Source organism: Prionailurus bengalensis, chromosome A3, assembly GCF_016509475.1.
Source record: "Prionailurus bengalensis isolate Pbe53 chromosome A3, Fcat_Pben_1.1_paternal_pri, whole genome shotgun sequence".
Classification (NCBI taxonomy): Eukaryota; Metazoa; Chordata; class Mammalia; order Carnivora; family Felidae; genus Prionailurus; species Prionailurus bengalensis.
In genome coordinates, this window is record NC_057354.1 from 118999557 (window position 1) to 119014889 (window position 15333).

Below are 15333 nucleotides of genomic sequence, written 5' to 3' on the forward strand. Positions count from 1 at the left end.
TTCCACTGTATGAGGTGTGGTCTATGGCCATACCATTCCTTGTGGGCCATACATTTTATGGTCTACTTATTTTTAATCAGGTCTTTTGTCAAATTCCTGAGGGAAACCTGAGGGGGAGTAGATGGTGTCTGTTACATCCCTTTTTTTTTTTTTAATTTTTTTTTCAACGTTTTCTATCTATTTTTGGGACAGAGAGAGACAGAGCATGAATGGGGGAGGGGCAGAGAGAGAGGGAGACACAGAATCGGAAACAGGCTCCAGGCTCCGAGCCATCAGCCCAGAGCCTGACGCGGGGCTCGAACTCACGGACCGCAAGATCGTGACCTGGCCGAAGTCGGACGCTCAACCGACTGCGCCACCCAGGCGCCCCTGTTACATCCCTTTTTTGAAAATTATTTATTTTTTAATTTACATCAAAGTTAGTTAGCATATGGTGCAACCATGATTTCAGGAGTAGATTCCTTAACACCCTTTAGTCATTTAACCCATCTCCCCACCACAACCCCTCCAGCAACGCTGTTTGTTCTATATATTTAAGAGTCTCTTATGTTTTGTGCCCCTCCCTGTTTCTATATTATTGTTTGCTTCCCTTCCCTTATGTTCATCTGTTTTGTATCTTAAAGTCCTCATATGAGCGAAGTCATGATATTTGTCTGTCTGCAACTAATCTCGCTTAGTATAATACCCTCTAGTTCCATCCACATAGTTGTAAATGGCAAGATTTCATTCTTTTTGATTGCCGAGTAATACTCCATTGTATTACACCATACCACGTCTTCTTTATCCATTCATCAGTCGGTGGACATTTGGGCTCTTTCCATACTTTGGTTATTGTTGATAGTGCTGCGATAAACATGGGGGTGCATGTGTCCCTTTGAAACAGCACACCTGTATCCCTTGGATAAATACTTAGTGGTGCAATTGCTGGGTCGTAGGGTAGTTCTATTCTTAATTTTTTGAGGAACCTCCATATTGCTTTCCAGAGTGGCTGCACCAATTTGCATTCCCACTAGCAGTGCAAAAGAGATCCTCTTTCTCCGCATCCTTGCCAACATCTGTTGTTGCCTGAGTTGTTCATGTTAGCCATTCTGACAAGTGTGAGGTGGTGTCTCTTTGTGGTTTTGATTTGTATTTCCCTGATGATGAGTGATGTGGAGCATTTTTTCATGTGTCGGTTGGCCACCTGGATGTCTTCTTTGGAGAAGTGTCTACTCCTGTCTTTTGCCCATTTCTTCACTGGACTATTTGTTTTTGGGTGTTGAGTTTGGTAAGTTCTTTGTAGATTTTGGATACTAACCCTTTATCTGATATGTCGTTTGCAAATATCTTCTCCCATTCCTTCGATTGCCTTTTAGTTTTGCTGATTGTTTCCTTAACTGTGCAGAAGTTTTTGACTTTGATGAGGTCCCAATAGTTAATTTTTGCTTTGGTTTCCCTTGCCTCCAGAGACGTGTTGACTAAGAAGTTGCTGCGGCCAAGGTCAAAGCGGTTTTTGCCTGCTTTCTCCTCTAGGGTTTTGATGGCTTCCTTTCTTACCTTTAGGTCTTTCATCTGTTTTGAGTTTCTTTTTGTGTGTGGTGTAAGAAAGTGGTCCGGGTTCATTTTTCTGCATGTCGCTGTCTGGTTTTTCTAGCACCATTTCCTGAAGTGACTGTCTTTATTCCATTGGATATTCTTTCCTGCTTTGTCAAAGATTTGTTGGCCATATGTTTGTGGGTCCATTTCTGGCTTCTCTATTCTGTTCCATTCATCTGAGTGTTCTTGTGCCAGTACCATACTGTCTTGATAATTACAGCTTTGTAATACAGCTTGAAGTCCGCGATTGTGATGCCTCCTGCTTTGGTTTTCTTTTTCAAGATTGTTTTGGCTATTTGGGGTCTTTTCTGGTTCCATACAAATTTTAGGATTGTTTGTCCTAGTTGTGTGAAGAACGCTGGTATTATTTTGATAGGGATTGCATTGAGTATGTAGATTGCTTTGGGTAGTATTGACATTTTAACAATATTTGTTCTCCCTATCCAGGAGCATAGAATCTTTTTCCCCTTTGTGTGTGTGTGTGTGTGTGTGTGTGTGTGTGTGCGCGCGTGTGTGTGTGTCTTCTTCAATTTCTTTCATAAGCTTTCTATAGTTTTCAGTGTAGAGATTTTTCACCTCTTTGGTTAGATTTATTCCTAGGTATTTTATGGGTTTTGGTGCAATTGTAAATTGGATCAATTCTTTGATTTCTCTTTCTATTGCTTCATTATTGGTGTATAGGAATACAACCGATTTCTGTGCATTGATTTTATATCCTGCAACTTTGCTGAATTCATGGATCAGTTCTAGCAGTTTTTTGGTGGAATCTTTTGGGTTTTCCATACAGGGTATTATGTCATCTGCAAAGAGTGAAAGTTTGACCTCCTTCTGGCTGATTTGGATGTCTTTTATTTCTTTGTGTTGTCTGATTGCTGAAGCTAAGGCTTCCAATACTATCTTGAATAACAGTGTCGAGAGTGGAAATCCCTGTCTTGTTCCCGGCCTTAGGGGGAAACCTCTCAGTTTTTGTCCATTAAGGATGATATTAGTGGTGGGTCTTTCATACATGGCTTTTATGATCTTGAGGTATGATCCTTTTATCCCTACTTTCTTGAGGGTTTTTATCAAGAAAGGATATTGTATTTTGTGAAATGCTTTCTCTACATCTATTGAGAGGGTCATGTGGTTCTTGTCCTTTCTTTTATTGATGTGATGTATCACATTGATTGTTTTGTGGATATTGAATCAGCCCTGAATCCCAGGTATAAATCCCACTTGGTCATGATGAATAATTAAAAAAATTTTTTTTAATATTTATTCATTTTTGAGAGAGAGAGAGAGAGAGAGAGAGAGAGAGAGAGAGCATGAACGGGGGAGGGGCAGAGAGAGAGGGAGACACAGAATCGGAAGCAGAATCCAGGCTCTGAGCCATCAGCCCAGAGCCTGAGGCGGGGCTCAAACTCACGGACCACGAGATCGCGACCTGAGCTGAAGTCGGACGCTCAACTGAGTCACCCAGGCGCCCCGAATAATTTTTTTAATGTATTGTTGGATTGTCTGTTACATTCTTGAGAGGAATCTTAGGCCCAACGGGGTTTACTGTGGTCAGACCCTCCCAGCATTGATCCAAAATATATGTTTTTCCCCATCCAGGGACCTCAGGTCCTAATCTTTCTCTCTCTGCCTATTTTATCCTATCTTTCCCTATCATATTAGGTTAACAAGGATTCATACTGGAGCACCTGGGTAGCTCAGTTGGTTAAGCATCCAATTTCAGCTCAAGTCATGATCTCACAGTTCATGGGTTCAAGCCTCAGGTAGGGCCCTGCACTGACAGCTCAGAGCCTCAAGCCTGCTTCAGATTCTGTGTTTCCTTCTCTCTCTGCCCCTCCCCCACTTGTGCTTGCTCTCTCTCTCTCAAAAATAAAGCAATAAACATCACACACACACACACACACACACACACACACACATGCTTAGGCAGCCAGGGGAGCAGCAGGAGGTGTCTCCTTGAAGGGATGGACATTCCTAGGGTTCACTTGAAGAGGAACATTAAGAGTCCTCATGTTGAAGATCAGAAACCCAAGTGGTCCCCCTCAGGAAGGTGGGATGTCAGGCAGAAAAGAGACTTACCCTGCCTGGGAGCCAAGTCACCTCCCTCTGAGGGTGTCAGCGTAGAGCAATCCCCATTCCCAAACCCCTGAATGCATGTGAGAAATAAGGCCACTGACCCAATCAAAGGAGGGACGTGGAGACTCGGAGCACAGTGAAGCGAGGATTTAATCAACATTCTTGCAAGAGTGGGTGTGTGATGGACGGGCACATCTGGTGTAGTTACAGCAAACAATTTATTTCCTAGCGTGCAAGTCCCTCCTGATTCCTCATTGGCGGAGTACAATGGAGGTTACAGCCTTACCCAGACTTCGCCTATGCCCACGTAAGGCAAAAAGTAGTCTGTTTGGAACACATGTACATTTCCTGAGGTGACGCAGAGACTTTCAGTCCCTCCTTTGTTCTTTGGCGCATGCTCTCGCAAAGCCTTTGGAAAATAAGCCCGCAAAACGGAGAGGGTTAGAAGAATCAGGAAGTGAAGTGTCTAAGGGTTTGAGGCTCCATGGGGGGAGGGGGAGTTCATATAGATTTCCAATAGGTTGTAAGCCTACTGGTAACTAGACAGCTCAGCTCTTATTTGGTATTTCTGAAAATGAATCGTCTCCCTTGTCACAGAGCTGAAAGCATGGCCGGTTCTCACATCCGCCAACCACAGAGGTGAGGTGATTTGTTAAGGTAAATAGTGGTTTCCTCACACTAGGAAGCAGTGGATTCCGAGTTTGAAGCCAATTTTACTTTAAAGTCCATGCTGCCTCCATGAAAAGGCAAGAGACACAGTTCAAGTTCCCAAATGTGAAATTTCCAAAGTGTGTGACCTGGGACACATCACTTCCTCTCTGGGGTAAAAGGTAAAGGCTGCACTTGTGTATTGGTGTAGGAAACAAAGGCAAAAGAAAAAATTACATTTCCTTACAACTTTGACAATTCCTTGAGACAGGCAGAGTGACCTCTGGAAACTCAACTGCCTCCATGTTGACACTTTGCTAAGGGCAAAAGTCAGTCTTAGCTTAACATTGTCCCGCCCCTCTAGGATCCTGTAGATCTAATTTAACATAGAAAAATTCCTTTGGAATCTTTATCTCTACCCCTCAAGATACATGTTGGCAATCATGCTCCAAGCATATGGCCCACTGATATACATCTGAAGCATCCGTGACTGAGGTTTTACTGACCAGTAATAAATGACGTTTTCCTAACAACAGCCAGCCCCCTCAGGGTCCTGGAAACCTAGCTTCCAAAATACCTTGGAGGCTTACGCTGTCCCTAACCACCTCTCAACTTGAAAGTATATCATCAGTCACCCCTCACAGCGCCAGTGCAGCTCTTTCTGCCCAAGGGTCCTGTCCCGGGCTTCAATAAAACCACCTTTTTGCACCAAAGACGTCTCAAGAATTCTTTCTTGGTCATCCGCTCTGACCCCCCCCCCCCACTTCCACATCAGGTATCACTCCTGAAATGGGGACAACCCTAATCCAAGATTTTTTTTTTTTTTTTTTTAAGATTTTATTTTTAAGTAATCTCTACGCCCAAGGTGGGGCTCGAATTGACAACACAGAGATCAAGGGAAGCATGCCCTGGGACTGACAGCCAGGAGCATCCTAGGATTTCTTTCTGTAAAGGTTTATTAGCCTCTTTTAACCTTTATTAGCTCCCCTCCTCCCCCCAGAATCACCAAGCACATCCCCTGGAAGGGGAGCCTGCCTCTTTGACCCCACGCAAACACGACGGAGACTCACGACCCAGGCGGACAGAATCTTGGCGCGGGGCTTGCGTCATCCCGATGCCCGCTAGTGCTGACGCGTATTGGCGGGCCTGCGCCTGCGCAAGGAGAGCCCAGGGCTAAGTGCGCGTGCGCACTGCGCGTTCACCGGACATGGTTAAGACCGCTCGGAGCGAAGATATGGATTCCTGAGTGTGATGAAGAGTTTTGCCAACTCCGAGGGAGCGAGGGAGCAGTCGAGAATCCTCCTGGCGGCTACGGGATCAAGTTGAATCGCGGCAGGGCGAGTGGTCGAAAGCCGGGCGTGGCATGTCCCGGGTGCCCCGGTGCGGACAGTGAAGCGCGCGGCGAGCAGGATGGGCCGGCGCCGGGCGCCCGAGCTGTACCGGGCCCCGTTCCCGTTGTACGCGCTTCAGGTCGACCCCAGCGCGGGGCTGCTCATCGCTGCGGGCGGAGGAGGCGCTGCCAAGACGGGCATAAAGAATGGCGTGGTGAGAGCTCAGGGCCACTGGGGCCGGTCACGGCACGGGCGACGGGGGTAAGGGGCCTTGGGGGTGGGCTGTACCTCCGGCTGCACACTAGCTGCATTTCTAGCTTGCCCCCTCCCCGGTGGAAAGCCCGGCGCCCTGGCGGGAATTTCACCTGAGAACTTACCACGAATCGTAAAGTGGAGTAAAAACAGCACACGACACCGCTTAGGCAGGAACGCTTCAACTCAACCTCACAGGCGGCTCCAGGGGTCTTATCCTGGTCTTTTCTGGGGAGATCGCATAGAGCTGTGTCTCTGCTCTCTAGCAGCGGCAAGAGTGCTGCATTTGGTCTTTAGGCAAGGGTTCTTCACTCTTCTGAGGATTACCCAATTATTTTGTAAACTGGAGGTATTAATCCCAACCCTCCTTGCTGTACAGATTTGTGAGGTTCCAAAGAAAGAAAGAAAAGGAAAGAAGCAAGCAGGCTGGGAAAAGCCTTTTAAGTAGAAAGTGTAGTAAGCAAAGAGATAGGGCTTTAGACTATAGGATGTAAGGTTGTCCTTGAAGTGCTCTCTGGGCGCCCCTGAACCTTGCTCACCCTGGTTCCCTCTTCCACAGCACTTTCTGCAGCTAGAACAAATTAATGGGCGCCTGAGCGCCTCTTTGCTACACTCTCATGACACAGAGACACGGGCTACCATGAACTTGGCGCTGGCTGGTAACATCCTTGCTGCAGGGCAGGATGCCCACTGTCAGCTTCTGCGCTTCCAGACCCATCAGCAGAAGGGCAAAAACAAGACAGAGAAGGCAGGTGAGAAGCTCCCTCTTTAGCTTTGGGGTAAGGGTTAAATGAGTAAGATCACTTATTTTGGTTCCAAAAAAAGGGGTTGGAAGTGGGTTATGGTAGCAGGCAAGAAGCTGGATGTTCACTACTAGGGAGGGGGCAAGTACTACTTATTATAGGGCCCTGAAACCTGGCAGACTCTTTGTATTTCAGGTTGCAAGGAACAGGGGCCACGACAGAGGAAGGGGGCAGCCCCAGTAGAGAAGAAGTCTGGAGCTGAAACCCACCAGGAGGGGGTAGAACTCAGTGTAGAGAATTTGCAAGCGGTGCAGACAGACTTCAGCCCTGATCCGTTGCAAAAAGTTGTATGCTTCAACCATGATAACACCCTGCTCGCCACTGGAGGGACGGATGGCTACGTTCGTATCTGGAAGGTGTGGTTTTGTGGGTTAGAGGATGAGTGTCAGTAGCAGCAAGGTCAGATTGTGATGAACTGATCATGGGTTCTGGGAAACTTGAGTGGAGCCTGTACTGAGTGGCAGAAAAAAAGAAGGGTGGGGATCATTGCACCCTTGCTGGGTACCTAGGGTAACCATGATGGTGGTTTGGTCGCAGGTACCCAGCCTAGAGAAAGTTCTGGAGTTCAGAGCCCATGAAGGAGAGATTGAGGACCTGGCTTTGGGGCCTGATGGCAAGGTGAGGAAGTGAGAGTGTCAAAAAAGTAGGTGATTATGCTGCTTGTCCAGTAAGTGGATCCCCTAACTGTCCATCCTTGGAATCTTGATTCCTGACTAGTTGGTAACTGTGGGCTGGGACCTTAAGGCCTCCGTGTGGCAGAAGGATCAGCTGGTGACACAGCTGCACTGGCAAGAGAACGGACCCACCTTTTCTAACACGCCTTACCGCTACCAGGCCTGCAGGTGTGAGACCCCAGAGGGTAGCTAAAAGAGGCACAGCCTAGATGTGGTGGGGGAGAGGGAAGAGACTGGGGGGAAGCTGGGGAGGATTGTAGCCTTGGTGGGTGTTACCCCAGGCCTGACCAGGGTGCAGGAGGGCACAAACCTCTGAGAAGGGCTGAGCAGGCCCCAGGAGCTGAATATCCTCTCACCTGGCCCCCAGGTTTGGGCAGGTTCCAGACCAGCCTGCCAGGCTGCGACTCTTCACAGTGCAGATTCCCCACAAGCGTCTGCGCCAGCCCCCACCCTGCTACCTCACAGCCTGGGATGGCTCCACCTTCTTGCCCCTTCGGACTAAGTCCTGCGGCCATGAAGTCATCTCCTGCCTTAGTGTCAGGTGTGAGACAGTGGTGACTTGGCTGGTTGTGGGGTGCCTGGGGGAGCTTGGAAAGATGTCCTGTCTGAGGCTCTGAAGAGTACTATTGGTGAATGTTGCTGCATAGGTCCCCGGGACAGTGAGCACTTTATTTTTTGTTGCAGTGAATCGGGCACCTTCCTAGGCCTGGGCACAGTCACTGGCTCTGTTGCCATCTACATAGCTTTCTCTCTCCAGGTAATGGGTAAAGGTGGGCACAGCCCTGAGGGCTCTTTGGGGTGGGGACTCTGGGCCTGCTCGAACCTAAGTGTGTAGGAAGGGTCTGGCCCAGCTCTAGAGGAAAAGCCATCTGGGGACAGGGAGATTGTTTTCCAGGGGAATGTTCTGAACAGGGCCATCCTTCAATAGTTCTTCTCCTGTCTCCAGCGCCTCTATTATGTGAGGGAGGCTCATGGCATTGTCGTGACAGATGTGGCCTTTCTACCTGAGAAGGGTCGTGGTCCAGAGCTCCTTGGCTTCCATGAAACTGCCCTGTTCTCTGTGGCTGTGGATAGTCGTTGCCAGCTGCACTTGCTGCCCTCACGGAGTGAGTCATTGGGATGGGGGTGGGTACCGCCCTACCTCTAGCTATAGCAAAAACTTGCTCCTTGGAGAATGGGCCGCTTGTTTGTAGCCATCTGTCCCCTTGAATGGTTTTGTTCTTAGGGCTGTGAAGCCCCTTTGCCTGCTGACTTCTTCCCTTACCCCTCCTGCAGGGAGTGTTCCTGTGTGGCTGCTGCTCCTGCTATGTGTTGGACTTATTGTTATGACCATCCTGCTGCTCCAGAGTGTCTTTCCAGGTTTTCTTTAGCCTTTCTGCTCTTAGGGAATCAGGGGCCTGGACATTACTACCTTCTAGAACAGAGTGGAGGCCTGAACCCCATTGCTCATTCCACCTGAATCCATAGTTGGCGTTCCTCTGATGAGACTGACAGGCGCTGCCTGCCCTGCCCACTTAAAGCTTGGCTATGGCCCTGTGAGAACCCTTCATTCTTCATCCGTGGATCCTCCCAGGACAGTGCTATCTGAAGGCCAGGCCACACCACCTGCATTCTTCCTCTGCCTGCCAGAGGCTCCAAAGTTGAGCTTGTCCTTTCTCCAGAAATATGTGAGGATGCCCAAGAACCTGGAGGTACTGCTGTCCATCACTTGGTCTTCACGTGAACCCCTGGCGTTTGCTGAAGCAAGCACTGGCCTGGGACTTGCCGTTAGGGAAGGAAGGGGCAGAAGGAAGACCCAGGCAGTAATCTCTGGGTCCAGCCGGGTAGCTCCAAGCCAGCCAGGCGACATATACAATAAGTTCCTGGATGGTCTTCCCTACCCTTGAGAAAAGGGAAAATGAACCTCAGCACATTCAGCAGGAAAAGTTGATATTTAATAAACAAGCAAAGACTGAACTGAGACCCTAGTGGTACTCCTGTCAGTTCTTGCCTCCCTCAGAAGGTGAGAGATCCCTGAGGTTGAGCAGCGACACTGGGTGCTGGAAGATGGCTTTGGCATACTGATGCAAGAGGCGGTTCATGTAGCTGTGCTGCCAGGGGAACAGCCCTTCCAGGAAGCCAATGTGGCCACCCCGGGCTGTGATGAGCAGTGCAACATGGGGAGAGTGTTGGGCAGCCTGTACGGGAAGGGCTTGGGGAGGGGTTAGAGAGGAGGTCAGGAACTGGCCTTTTCTGAGAGCCCAGTCTCTCTCCCCTTGCACCTCACCACCTGTTTTCCCCAGGGCCTGCAAAGCATCCAGATTCAGGGTGCTCACCGTGGACTGGGGAGAAGGGGTCATCAGCTGCATTGAGGCAGAGCACAGGGGTCTGGATGGCATCTACCTTGGTTCTTGGGCTTGCTGCTTGGTAGTAGGTAACACAGTCTTGATATCCAAAAGCCGCAGCTGTGTAGCGCTCATCAAACTGGCGGATTGTGCGGGCCTGCATGTGGTAGAGGGTGGGGTACGCTAGCATGAGGATAGGGAATAAGAAGATACTGAATAATTTTGGGTAGGGGGTGGTGGTTGAAAGACTCTACCTGTAGCACAAAGTCTACGTTCACCACCTTTTCCATCACCTTCCTATTTCTGCAAAAGAGTTCATAGAGGTGTGACTCTCCTGGACCTGACCCTATCGTATCTCATGAATAAGCAAACCCAGTTACAAAACTAGTCTGAGCACTGGGAGAACCTGGTATTTCTGCCATCCCATCCTGCCTGCTGTCCCCTCCCACTTGCCAAAACCCTACCGGTTCACAATGTGACAGAGCTCGGCAGTGAGGCGCTGATTGAAGAGCAGTGAGTTGAGTGGGGTCTCCAGGGAGCGGGTGGTTTCAGAGGAATCCCAGCATGCAGATAGAGTCAGTGCTGCCACCAGCCCCGAATCCTGCCCTGTTCGAGCTAGGTGGTTCAGCACTAATATCCTGAAGGATGGATCCAGGGGCCGTGAAAGAAGGGTTTGCATTAGTGAGTTGGGAAAGGGGGAGAAGACATGGGGGAGGAAACAAAGGAAGACTGGACCTTTGGGTCAAGCCCAGGCAACCTTTACCCTCCAAGAGAGATGCCCACAGCCAGCAGTGGAGCTTGGGAGTAGCGGTGCTTTATGTGGCTCACGACTGTCTCCAGATCTTCAGTGTTGCTGGCACAAAAGGCTCTGTGAGTCTGAGGCAAACCAGATAATTGGGTAGGGAGGGAGGCCCTGGCCAGAAGCAGAAAGATGGGAGGGTTCGAGAGATGGAAGGAAAATGGAAGAAGGATGGGTACGTAGAGCCCCAGGGCCAAGGATCTGTTAAGGGAGTGGGGTGAAGGGCTACGATGAGGAAAGGATACTCACCAGCAGTTCTTCCCCACGGCAGCCTCGGTTGTTAAATACAACAGCTCTGTGACACACACAGGTATGTCTCAGCCAGGCCTTTCCTAGAAGCCCCGCTCCCCTTTTGGTAGCCTTCAGGAAGACCCCAGTCAGAAGTGCCCCTCATATAGTGCTTTCTTCCCAGAGGTATCAGGGTCTTGATCGGCCTCCCTATTACAAGTTCTCAGATACCACCCACTGCCTCCGGGCTGGACCCATCCTTACCTATAACCATCCCTCAGAGCTTGGTTGACTAGTTGTGAGATATAGGAGTCCTGGCTACTGCCTGTGATACCAGGAAGCAGTAATACAATGGGCTGGGTGGTGGGGTCAGGATATTGACTGCTGTTGTGCTGGCCAGCCCAGTCTAGCAGGAGCTGTCCTCCATCTGGGGTTTGGAGGACTTCACTGTGGTTTTGGAGAAAAGGGCACACCAAGATACTATGAGGAACTCCGTGTGCTTCAGAAGGTTTACCTCTCTTCCCTACAAACAACTCCCACAACTTCCCTCCTGTATCATTTGAGGGCACACACTGTGCCCCACGTTAAGACCATAACAAGGTGTAATGGGACGTAAAAGATTAAATATTACCTCACTGTTGTACAATTAAATAGCCCTTCTGTATAACCACTCTCGTTATCCTCAACACACTGAGGTACGTGGGGCAAAGATTACCTTCAGTTTTAAGAAGTAGACAGGATTTCCCTATAGTTGCAGCTTACTGTTCACCCGCTCTGTCCCTTCTTACCTCCGGTAAGGGACTGGAGGCCGAGACTGCAGCAAGACTCGAAAGATGGTTTGTAGCCGCCCCTCAAAACACCACAGCGTAGGGTAGAAAGTCTCCAGAGTGATCGGACAGTGTTGCTCCAGGAGGGCCAGAAACCGGGGCCCAGTCACCAGTTGAGGCCTCTATAACCACAACAGTCTACCTCACTCCCCTGGATTTTGCACAGCCAGTGAGGCACCTGACACCAGAGCAACCCCTCTCCAGAGGCTGGCCTCTGGGGGTGAGAGACCTAACATACCTTAGCCTGGAATGGCCAAGTCACCTCTGTTTATAATAGAGTCCAGCTGGAGCCCCAAAGAACTCCAGTCCTGGAGGGCAACCTCCGGCACAGACTCAACTGACCTGGAACCAGGGCTGGGAACTGCTGCAGCTGACTGAGTGCTGACTCCTCCGCTCAGGCTATCTGTGCCCCAAACCCATTTTGCAGAGAGCAGGTAATATCAACTGCCCAGCTGAGTCCTTGCGGAAAGGGTTGGCATCCTAGTCAGAGGCTGAAGAAATGCAGTACCATTCAATCTGCGACTTCTGCTTTGCAATTGATTTACCACACTCCTCTTCCTCAGACTAGCTCCAGCCATGCTGGCTGCGCCTGATTTTAGCACCCCGTTGCCACATACTCGCGTTCCCTCCCTACCACGCGCTCACTGCTGCTTCTACCACAGCACCTCATTTTCTCGCTCATAGGACCCCTGTCGCCAGACCATACTCCAAAGGAGGAATGGTCTCGATGTGAACAGATTTTCCTCTTGTTTCATGCCAGCCAGAGGGAAGGTAACACAATGGCAGGGACAGACAAGTCAGTGGGGACTCGGCTCTGACTTTCCACCCCTCTGCTTGGTTCTTGGGTACACATCAAGTGAATGAGAGGGCTAGCCGCATAGCAGGCTTATGAAACTGGGGCGTGCTGTACAAAGCCAAAAGGTCACAGTCTCAAGAAATTTCTATTGCTGTTGCAAGCCCTAAGGAACCTGAGGACCAGATTCCTATGTCTTCTGCAGTTTTAGTACCCAAAAAAGGCTAGGTAAATTATGAACTAGAGAGGCCAAGTTGCTAGCGCAGCTGTTGAGAGATGTGACTCATAACATGGTCTTTAACCCCTGGAATAATAATGCTTGAGATTCATTGTATGCTATATGCAGGTTCTAGGCTAAGCCCAACCTTATGAGGGAGCATATTTCATAGGTGAAGAAACAGCGACTCAAAAGAGTTTAAGTTGTTTGCCCAAAGTCACACAGCAAGCAAGAGGCAAAGCAGAATTCGCAATTATGATACTACCACCAATACTAGTAGGTTGAATTTGTTGAGTGCTCATGTTTCAAGCATTGTGCTAAGCACTTTACATAATTATACCCTGTGATTTTCACAATAGCTCTTTGACAGTAGATCCTGTGATCCCCCGTGGGAACAGGTTGGAATGTTGAGTAAGTTGTCAAGGGTCATGAAGCCTGCCAAAGACAGCTAGTGGCGGAACTGGAATTCAAACCCAGGTCTGACTCTAGAGCTTATGCTCTTAATCACCGTACTATATTACTTCCTAATTGCCAGGGTTTTGAGTTGTCATCAATCTGTGGAATTTTTTTTTTTTAAGTTTAGTTAAAGAGAATGCAAGGAGGGAAGGGGAAGAGAGAGGGAGAGACAGAATCCCAAGTAGGCTCCACACTGTCAGGGCAGAGTTTGGGGCTCAAACTCAACGAACCACGAGATTATGACCTGAGCGGAGATCAAGAGTCGGACACTTAACCGACTGAGCCACCCACGTGCCCCAATTTAGGGAATTCTTGATCAAATAAGCTCAGTAGTGTAGAATAAACTAGGTCACACATTTGATTTATATGGGTTAATTTCATTTTAGCTCTAGTGAAGTATTTCTTTTTTTTAATTTTTTAAACGTTTATTGATTTTTGAGACAGAGAGAAACAGAGCATGAATGGGGGAGAAACAGAGACAGAGAGAGAGGAAGACACAGAATCTGAAGCAGGCTCCAGGCTCTGAGCTGTCAGGACAGAGCCCGACGCAGGGCTCGAATTCACAGACTGCGAGATCGTGACCTGAGCCAGTCAGATGCTTAACCGACTGAGCCACGCAGGCGCCCCATAGTGAAGTATTTCTTGACTCATTCCTGAGAGTTAATTAGTAATATGCCATTGGTCACTGTGGGTAAATCAATAATAGTCCATTATCATGCTGGACAATCCAAACTCCTCAGGGCTTCCAGAATGTGCTTTTTCCTGCATTGTAACCAATATTTGGAAGTCAAGGAGGGGTTTGGAGTAAAAAATGGCAGAGGTCTCTGAGTTCTTTGTGGCTGGTCCAAGCAAAGGAAAATGTTTATTAAGGACAGCTCTGGTCTGAAATGATTGACTTTTGAAATCAGGCATATAAGGTAGGATTTATAGGGTACTGTGAGGTTTGGATTTTTGTTTTATTAAGGCAGATTTAATACATGCGAATGTAGAAAGCTCTGAAAATACAGAAAGTTTAGATAACATTTAAATTCCCTATAGATCTTTAAGGGCTTGAATCGATAGATTTTTTTTCATTAGACTCAGTTACCTAGAACAGCTTCATATATCCAGATTTTTCTGGATATATGAATTATGTATTTTGTCTAAATTTCAGTGTTCAACTTCAGTGTCCAAGTTCATCAAAATCAACCTCTTGAGACTTTACCATTGCATTATATATATGCGGAGAGCCTAGTACTTAACACAGGGCTGAATGAACAACGACAGGGTTATCCACGAGTCCTGAGCTACACAGGGAACCTCTACCCGCCCTTAAGAGAAGCAAGGGTCTGCTAAGTGGACAGGATGGTGGGAGTCAGCCACATCTGCACAGGCCTCCGGTTCCTTTGTTCTGTGAAGTTAGTGAGAAACTCAACTCGACTGCCTTTTTAGAAGAGGAAAGCGTCTCCCTGACACCTGAGGATGCCTTCCAGCCGGCCCTTCCTCAACTGTTTGACTCTATCATAGGGAGCAGCACCCCTCTGATGGCTGAAAGGCCCAACTGGCATGGGGAGCGTTTGGGACGCAGAGAATCTAGGCAGACAAAGAAGCAAAACTCTTCGTTAGGTGATAATAGCAAAACAGAACACTGCCGTAGCATGGCAGGGCTGGTGGTGGAATTGGGGCATCAAATTTCACCTGGGGCAGGGGGCCCAATCATGCCACCTCCCACAAAGGACTCTATCGCCTGGCTGGAAGCTGGCCCTTAGGCCCGAGTATCCTAAACCCGCCGGCCAGAGCTTTGGACCCGCACCCACCTGGGGCACACATATCCAGTAGTAGCCCAAGTAGAGGGTAGCGCCAAGACCCAAAAGCAGAGAGAAGGGTTCTGTCCAGGTGCCAGTCTGAGGGCTCTGGGAAGAGCTCAGCATCTTGGGTGGTTGGGTTCTGACTTCCCAGTTCTTGACCGGCTCCTGCACCTGGTTCTTGGCCGGGAGGCCGGCAGGTGTGCGCCGGGCCCCGCCCCTTACACGCCATTGGACAGTCTGTGCAGGGACGGCCTCCGCTGCCGGGTGGGGCGAGGGTCCGGGCCCCGCCCCGCCCACCGCCGCCTCGCTCCGCGGCTGGCGTGGCAAAGGGCGGGGCCCGGACCTCGACCCGCGCCGAGCAGAACCGAGTTACCAGTGGTGACCTCCCTGCCCGTCGCCCGCTTCGCGCGCCTGGGCGCCTCCTGCTTCCGCCTCCCGGTGACTAGCGGTGCCGCCCCTTGCAAGGACCACCACCCTCTCCCCAGCCTCCATCTTGGTGAGACGTGTCTCCAGCGCCTTCCTCAAACTCTGCCCCCGCCACGCTAGTTA

General features: G+C 49.4%; 2 protein-coding genes and 1 long non-coding RNA gene across 5 annotated transcripts; 1 reads left to right on the plus strand and 2 right to left on the minus strand.

The window, feature by feature from the left end:
- Positions 1-3777: 3777 nt before the first annotated feature.
- On the minus strand, positions 3778-5461 carry LOC122497349. Of its 2 annotated transcripts, none has more exons than XR_006301087.1 (3): positions 5364-5461; positions 4541-4610; positions 3778-4054 (listed from the first exon to the last, which is right to left on the minus strand). It is a non-coding gene; the product is annotated as an uncharacterized LOC122497349 (long non-coding RNA). The 2 variants fall into 2 exon arrangements; XR_006301088.1 differs by having other exon boundaries at positions 5300-5461.
- On the plus strand, positions 5444-9315 carry PREB (prolactin regulatory element binding). Of its 2 annotated transcripts, XM_043604313.1 has the most exons (9): positions 5444-5838; positions 6436-6628; positions 6815-7035; positions 7217-7297; positions 7397-7521; positions 7721-7894; positions 8038-8110; positions 8300-8459; positions 8629-9315. In XM_043604313.1, exons 1-9 carry the CDS (start codon positions 5704-5706, stop codon positions 8721-8723), a joined length of 1257 nt encoding a protein of 418 aa, XP_043460248.1. In that variant the 5' UTR covers positions 5444-5703; the 3' UTR covers positions 8724-9315. The 2 variants fall into 2 exon arrangements, with proteins under 2 accessions (XP_043460248.1, XP_043460249.1); XM_043604314.1 differs by lacking the exon at positions 8300-8459 and having other exon boundaries at positions 5492-5838; positions 8629-8682.
- Positions 9264-15036, minus strand: ABHD1 (abhydrolase domain containing 1). Its single transcript, XM_043604326.1, has 9 exons — positions 14794-15036; positions 11493-11653; positions 10969-11151; positions 10726-10771; positions 10441-10553; positions 10142-10315; positions 9932-9980; positions 9669-9834; positions 9264-9544 (listed from the first exon to the last, which is right to left on the minus strand). Exons 1-9 carry the CDS (start codon positions 14905-14907, stop codon positions 9333-9335), a joined length of 1218 nt encoding a protein of 405 aa, XP_043460261.1. The 5' UTR covers positions 14908-15036; the 3' UTR covers positions 9264-9332.
- Between the last annotated feature and the right edge of the window lie 297 nt (positions 15037-15333).

Excerpts from the sequence above, each read along its gene's own strand:
- PREB (XM_043604313.1), top strand. The coding sequence starts at position 5,704 with ATGGGCCGGCGCCGGGCGCCCGAGCTGTACCGGGCCCCGTTCCCGTTG. Across the intron at positions 5,839-6,435 it reads CGGGCATAAAGAATGGCGTG|CACTTTCTGCAGCTAGAACA; the intron begins GTGAGAGCTCAG and ends CCTCTTCCACAG. Across the intron at positions 8,460-8,628 it reads GCACTTGCTGCCCTCACGGA|GGAGTGTTCCTGTGTGGCTG; the intron begins GTGAGTCATTGG and ends CCCCTCCTGCAG.
- ABHD1 (XM_043604326.1), bottom strand. The coding sequence starts at position 14,907 with ATGCTGAGCTCTTCCCAGAGCCCTCAGACTGGCACCTGGACAGAACCC. Across the intron at positions 11,654-14,793 it reads ACTGGATATGTGTGCCCCAG|AGGCCTCAACTGGTGACTGG; the intron begins GTGGGTGCGGGT and ends TTGTGGTTATAG. Across the intron at positions 11,152-11,492 it reads CCTCCAGTCCCTTACCGGAG|TGAAGTCCTCCAAACCCCAG; the intron begins GTAAGAAGGGAC and ends CCAAAACCACAG.